Source organism: Lynx canadensis, chromosome B1, assembly GCF_007474595.2.
Source record: "Lynx canadensis isolate LIC74 chromosome B1, mLynCan4.pri.v2, whole genome shotgun sequence".
Classification (NCBI taxonomy): Eukaryota; Metazoa; Chordata; class Mammalia; order Carnivora; family Felidae; genus Lynx; species Lynx canadensis.
This window is the reverse complement of record NC_044306.2, coordinates 149,234,345-149,242,295: the sequence shown is the minus strand read 5'-3', so window position 1 is coordinate 149,242,295 and position 7,951 is coordinate 149,234,345. Positions and strand designations below refer to the sequence as shown.

At 35.5% G+C, this 7,951-nt stretch overlaps 1 protein-coding gene across 1 annotated transcript; it reads left to right on the top strand.

Annotated features, from left to right (window-relative positions):
• Window positions 1–2,867: 2,867 nt before the first annotated feature.
• Window positions 2,868–4,073, top strand: CABS1 (calcium binding protein, spermatid associated 1). Its single transcript, XM_030311940.1, has one exon. It carries the CDS (start codon window positions 2,868–2,870, stop codon window positions 4,071–4,073), a length of 1,206 nt encoding a protein of 401 aa, XP_030167800.1.
• The last annotated feature ends 3,878 nt before the right edge of the window (window positions 4,074–7,951 follow it).

Below are 7,951 nucleotides of genomic sequence, written 5' to 3'. Positions count from 1 at the left end.
AGACCATGAGGAAAGGAAAGGGGAAAAAAATAGTTACAAACAGAGAGGGTGGGAGGCAAACCATAAGAGACTCTTAAATACAGAGAACAAACTGACGGTGGATGGGGGCGTGGGAGAGAGGGAAAGTGGGTGATGGGCATTGAGGAGGGCACTTGTTAGGATGAGCACTGGGTGTTTTATGTAAGTGATAAACCATGGGAATCTACCCCGAAAACCAAGAGCACATTTTACACACTATATGTTAGCCAACTTGACAATAAATTATATTAAAATTAATAAATTAATTATAATTAAAATAATAATAATAAATAATAATAATAATAAAGTAGGAATTCTAATGTCCATAGGAGACACCACTTGTCTCAGTTAATTCTTTTAAAATTGCACGTTACATTTCATCTGATAGATCTGAAGATATTCTCCATACAAAGACAGTCTTAATGGTGGGCATCAGTATGACATCAGCATTTTCAAAGTCTATATCTGAGGACTCTTTCTAGTCAAGTATCGCTGAAAATCCTAAACTGTCAGATAACATTCCTGAGGCCTTATTGCAAACTCACCCTCTTTTGCTAACAACTTCCTTTTTTTTTTTTTTTTCACTTAACAAAAGGGGTTTTTTTCATCCTGGACCTGAAGAAATTGCTACTTAAATATAAACTTGATGCTCTTCTGAGAAAAGACAAACTGTTTCCATTAGTGTAATAGACACTACAACAATAGAGGAAAGTATTGTTCAGATAAAGTGAACTTCCTATAGAATCTGATCCTCTATCCTTAAGTCAGCTAGTATCTTTGGTGGTAATGACTTGTTGGTCCAATAAGAGTGTCCTATGTTCCCCAGAGCAGATGATTCCAGTTCCACCCTCAAAATTGCTAAAATTCCAGCAGTCCCACCAGGATTTTCACCATATGCTTCTTTCTCTTTGATAGATGACACACACTTTCCATGTAAAGTGTCCATGTAAAGAGGTCAATGGTTAAAAAAAAAAAAAAAAAAAAACAAGATAATGGTAATAATATTCTCTATAGCCAAGAAAAGCCTTTGTATGCTATAATCAATGTGATCCCACCTCACAGTTATATTAGTAGAAGCAGAGTTGATGTGAGCACAATAGTAATCCCTGAAATTAAAGACTATTTGACAAATTAGTGTCTACAAAGATGGTATCATTTCACCTCACATTTCTAACCAGGAACTAAATGCCTATAAAAATGAATATTTTGCTCCTTATTCTAACTCTATTCAATATAAGAAATAGCAAGTACTCCAACCTGACTTCTAGCAATTATACAGTTAACACTTCCTTTTTCCCACTTTTTGTACACAGAATAAAAGAATTCCTGCCACAAAGACACCAATCTTCTGTTTATACCATGCTTATTCTGAATTAAACTTCATAAACACTAGATAAGGGGGAGGGGGTGGAGTAGAGGTTAAATCAACCCAGTTAATCAACCCAGAGAATAGGTTTACCTTCTCATTTCCTTTCCTGCCACTGCAAATGACTTAGAAATAAAGAGCCATGCCTGTCATTAACTTAAAAGACTTTCCTCCTTGTCCCTGATGCTGACAGCATTTCTTATGTCAATAGAGACACTGAGACCCTTCATAGTGACATCTCCTTGAAGCGAAAACATAGCTGGAGAAGCTACCTGTGTCTTTAAAATGAAAAATTCCCATCTTAAAAACCTATCATAGTTCTACAGAGAGTGGTCATGTATATGTCTATACCAGGCCAATCAACTAAGAAAAGACACTGTAAACTTGGAGGTTGAGTCCAAATCTAATGAAGAGAAAGCATTTGCTCTTGAGATGGAAACCACTGCTCTGACTGATACTGCTGCCCTTTTTCATATTTAGTTGTATCTGAGTCTGAAAATTCTCTTTCTTCTAATAACACTGGGAAAATATTAACACCAGACTATAATCTCCTTTCATCTAAATAGCTAAATATTAAGAATGATAACAAAATGACGATGGTTGAATTAACTAACATCATTATAGGAAACATTCCCTCTGAAATTTGAGGATAAAACTCTTAAGGCTAATACAGTTATTCCACATTTTGATTTTGTTTCTGGGTGAATTCTGACATATAATGCCAACTCCCTGGCATTAGGTTGAAGTAACACACTCTACAGAAAAATATTCCTGAAGAAATTAAATCTACAAGACCTGATATCATCCTTGTTAAGCATGTTAATTCACAAAAAAAAGTAAGAATTGTAATGAAGAAGAAAATTATAAGAACCCTAAATATTACTTACTTATTATCTTTACTGAAAAAGTGAGAATTCACTCTCTGAAGAGGAAAACTAATTGAAATCCTTGCTACCTAATTACCTTCTGCATGCTACATTCATTGCCAAAACTGCCATCAATGTTTTTAGACATTTAAATAACCATAAATCTCAAGAGAAGACACTTCACCTCAAAAACATACTGTTAACTTACTTGAAAGACAGGCCACTTGAAACTAATGCTGATAATCTCATGGCTTCCAGAGTTCTCCCCACTGACCCTCAACCCACAAAGTACCTGGCAGACTCTGCTATGTCTGTTTCAAGTGACACTAGCTCCATATTGGAAGGCACATCCCTTATAAACAAAAAGAAGACAAATCCAGCTGTGAATGTTGATTTCACAATCAGAGAGGATTCTACTGCCTTTTAATCTAATATCCATACTCTTGAAACTAGTTGCCCAATCAGAGCACAGAAACAACCTCCAAGGAGAGCCAGTGCCATTGGCTCTATGGTTGATGCAACAATCACCATGATGACCAATGCTTCAATCACTATCATGAACATCACTCTCCTGCCTAGGGAAACCACTGGGCCCAGAGAAAGACCTGTGAGTGTGCATGGTGCCATTTTGTCCCATGGCTGAAGATGGTTTGCCAAAAATTTGCTCTCATCCTCCAACAGAAAGCAGGAAAACAACTGAAGCAACCATTTTATTTGGGGATGACAACACTATTCCTAAATCAGAAACAACTATGACCTCAGAAGGAGACCACATTACTTCATTAAATGACAATACACTAGAAAGTGATTTTTCAACAACAGGCAACAAGTTTACATCTCTGAAGGAAAAACTAAAATCAGAAGATGATGCTGAGTCTCATCTTATTAGGTCATCAACCCATCTGGAGAAAGAAATTACTAGTCTGATAGGCACAACAAACTCCATGGCTAATGACTCTATTACTGAAAACTTCATTCCAGTGAAAATTGGTAATATCTCATCACCAAGTGCTACTGTTTCTTTAATAGATTTTTCCACTAACATAGCAAAAGAAGATATTCTCTTGGATACCACTGGCCCAGGGAATGAATATGTCTCTATAACTTCTGAAGTCTCTGGCACACTGAAGGATGGCACCGCTAGCATTGTGGACACCCCTGCCCTTCCAGCTAAGAAGGATGAACCCGATGTTAACAATTACAGTTCCTCAGTTAAATCCAATGTCACTGCTGATGAGGCTGTCCAGATCACCACCTCGTCTATTCCTGAGTCTGAAATCTCTTCTGCTACTGAAAAAGACTTCACCACTATTCCAGATATAGCTGCCCTTACAGAAGAGAAAGTGACTGAAATCGACCTCAACATTCCAGAGGATGACCCCAATGCTGTGCCTAAACTAACAGATTCTGATGAGGAAAAGTTCATCACTGTGTTTGAGCTCACTACCACTGTTGAAAGGTGCGAAGATAAGCCAGAAGATGTTCTGATAACTGATGAAGAGTCTATGGATGAAGTCAATGTTTGGGTGGAGAAAGATATTACAAATGAAGCAGAGAACCATCCCATTTTGCTTACTGCTGTTGAATCTAGATATGACTTTGTAGTCCCTATATCAGTAGATGTGAACCTCATGGAAGATTCATCTATTACGACAAAAGATCTGTCTGAAAATAATACAATGGAATATGTAACTAAGGACAGTGAGCCACTTGCAAGAACTACCTCTGATCTAGATACCCTAAGCCATGAGGACGATGCTTTTACTACTGAAATGGGTGTCTTTAAGCTACTGAAGGAAGAACCAGATGAGTTCCTGATTTGAAAGCAACAAAACATATGCCGCATAGACTTGAGTAATAGCCTGGAAAGCTAGTTTTAACATCTAAGAAGTTTGTTCAGCAAAAATCTTATTAAGTTAAAGAATGTGAGAATTTAAGGCAAGTATTAGACTCAGAAAAATGCAGACGTTTAGCAATAGAGGTCATGCAGTAGAATATATTTATGGAAACTTAAAAACTCAAATACAAGAGTTCCCCTTGTATCAAAAGGTTTAATTTAGTTATCTATTTACCTTAATATAAAAGTCTTTAATCTCAGCCTTCATGGATATAAAGAGAGAGCAATAAAGAAAGCTCACTTCCTACTACATTTAATGATGTATGTCACTTTAGTTAACCCTGAATAGCACATTTTAGTGTGAGTTGAAGAGAACTGAATTAACTTATCTCAAAAAAATTGTTGTAGTATTAAAAGTTTTGAAATGCTAATTCTAAACAGATTTTTTTCATGCCTCTTCTATTAAAAAATATATTTGCAATAATTAAGACTATTCAGTAATTGTTTAGCACCCACCTGTAAGAAATGTAAGAAATCTTATAGGGTTCCTGGCTTGTGTTGGACACAAACTAAGAAAAAATGATTATTTCATAAACATGTAAATTTGTCAGAAACAATATTTGTATAAATGTATGAATCAATTTAATTTTCTTTCTGTAAAATTTCTTTCCTGAATTTTTGTCAATTTTTTTCAGGTCTTAATCACTGATATCATACTCTTCTTGTGCTTTTGGTTAGCAGTTCAAGGACATGTATCTTCATTTTTTTTCTGTCACAGACTTTTAAAATGGGTCTGTTTTCATCTTGCTGATTTTCCTTCAATAAATCTTTTGACAGCAACTGATTTACTGTGTGTAGATGTGTTTGATATTCCAGTACAGAATTCTGAAATTACGAGAAACATATAAGCACAGTTGACCTTTGAACGACACGGGGATAAGAGAGGTAAATTCCTCTGCCAGTCAGAAATCCACCTGTAACTTTTGAGTCCCCCAGAGCTAAGCTACTAATAGTCTACTGTTGACTGGAATCCTTATCAATAATATAAATAATCAATTAGCGCATATTTTGTGTATCTGTTATATGCTGCATTCATACAATAAAGTATGGCAAGAGAAAAGAAAATGTTATTTAAAAAAAACACATGGAAGAGAAAATACACTTACAATACTATACCATAAAAAATCCGTAGATAAGTGGTCCTGCACAGTTCAAACACGTGCTATTCAAGGGTCAGCTGTAAAATTAAAGTGCAGTGTTTGTTTAAAGAACAACTTAGGGGTATCTCAGTGATTCAGTCAGTTAAGTGTCCAACTTTGGCTCAGGTCATAATCATGCAGTTTGTGAGTCTGAGCCCTTCGTGGGGCTCTATGCTGACAGCTCAGAGCCTAGAGCCTGCTTCGGATTCTGTGTCTCCCTCTCTTTCTCTCTGCCCCTCCCCGCTCGCACTCTGTCTCTCTCTCACTCTCTCTCTCAAAAATAAATATCTTTTTAAAAATTAAAAAAAAAAAAAAAGAACAGCTTAGCTCCGGACACCAAGGACAGAATTATTATACAGAGGCTCATAATTTTATTATATTTTTAAAAAAGAAAAAGTCAAAACAGTAGGTAAATAGTAAGTGGTACACTCGGGGTGGGGGAGGAGGAGGGATTTACACCATTAGATAGAATATAGACTAGCATAATTACAGTAGCATGTTAAAACTCAGAAACACATTTTAACTAAAAAATTTATTACATGGTAAAGTGAACTTCAAAACCATGAAATATGATAAGTAATTAAGCCTTCCTTGACAGTTGACTATTTGAGAAAAATTAAGCTCAGTGTTAAGACCACAATATAAAATAAATTTTACATGGACAAGAAGCTTAAATATAAAACCATAAAAAAGTGTAGAAGGAAACATGTATATTTATTCAAATGGAGTCAAAAATTTAAGCACATAAGAAATGGAAAAAAGAAGATTCATTGATTTGATACCATAAATAGCTAAAATTCTGTACAAAAGAAAATCAACATAAAATCAAAAAGCAAATGATAACTGTGGAAAAATAATTGCATTATACATGGCAGTGAAAAGATTACTATCCTTATTCTATGAAGAACTCCTAAAAAGAAAGCATTTTAAATGAGCAGTAGAGATAAATAATTCATGAAATACAAATTGCCAGTAAACATAAGAAAAAGTCAATGATTATAGTATTTAAAGAAAGTGAAACTATTACATATATTTTGTAATATATATATATTTATATATATCCATTTGACAATTGACAATGATAATTTTAAATATTCATTGTTGGCTAGTGCAAATTTCTCCACCCTTTCTGGGAGTCAGTTTAAAAGTACACGCAACATGTATTAAAAATATTTAAACTTTTTGGCCTATTTTGCAACTAAGAACTTTCTTAAAATTTTCTTTAAAATAGCTGACAGTTATTACAGGTTTGGTTGGGTTCACATTTAGAATAACACTGGCTTTTCATGACAATCCTATAAGAAAGAACAATATTATACCCATTTTACCGATAAAGAAACTGAGTCAGCAAATCTATATAACATGCCCAAGCCTCATAGTTACTATGTAGCAAAGGCTTCAAACCAGGCAGTCCTTCATAGCTCATGCTCTCTTAATCACTATGCTCTCCTGGCTCTCACAGTTTTACAAAAAAAGGATGTTGGCAACGGCATTCATTTAATTCTATATGTTTATAAAAGAAAACACTAAAAGTAATAATCTAAAATTCCGGTGACATGGAACTGGTTACATTTCTGTATACCCATATAAAGCAATAGTATGCATTTTTTAAATGGTCTATAAAAGATTTAATCACATAGGGGAAAAGGGAAATTTCACACTAAACTTCTAAATGAAGTTTAAATGCATTATTTCATTCTCTGCTTTTGTGCATTTACAAATGCATGAAATCCAGAATATAAAGTGTACACCAGGGGGATGAATGATTGTCAACATCATTTTTCATTTATAAAATATTTTTTCTGTACCTGCTATGGTCCAAATACCTCAAAAGCCTCTTATGGATGCTATACTGAACCAAATGACAAAGCCTCCCCCATCATGGAAATTAATCCACTGGAAAAGAGAAATATTAAACAAATAGTCTCAATCACATATGAAGCAATGCCAACTACAGACTGTGTTGGGTATTACAAACAAAAATAATAAGAGATTATAGCTGCAGACTTCACATAAGTTTAGATCCAGGGAAGTTGTCTCTGAGAAAGTGAGATTTAAACAAAGACTGACAAATATGAAGAGTTGAGGACACAACACACCCGAAGCCCTGAGGCTAGAAATGGCCCAAGTTTCTCAAGGAAATGAACAGATCATGTGATTGGAACACGTGTCAGTTGAGAAAGACTTCAAGTTGAAACTGAGAAAGTAGGCAAGAACCAAATTATATGGTGCTTGTTGAAAGCTATTTAAGGTTTTAATCATTTTTTTCCTCAAATCAACCTTAGAATTGAGATAGGCAGCAAGCTGAAAGCATCATTATTTTATAAACTGCAACCATAGTTTCTTTCAGGGGCTTTGTTTAAAAAATAGGGTGTACCGGGATGGCTCAGTCAGTTGAGTGTCTGACTCTTGATTCCAGCTCAGGTTGTGGATCCAGGGTCATGACATCAAGCCCCCCACATCAGGAAGGAAGGAAGGAAGGAAGGAAGGAAGGAAGGAAGGAAGGAAAGAAGGAAGGGAGGGAGGGAGGGAGGGAGGGAGGGAGGGAGGGAGGAAGGAAGGAAGGAAGGAAGGAAGGAAGGAAGGAAGGAAGGAAGGAAAAAATAGTTTGGTGTTACCTTTGACTGAGAGAGAGTGAGGCATAAGCTGGACTAGAACAGCTAAG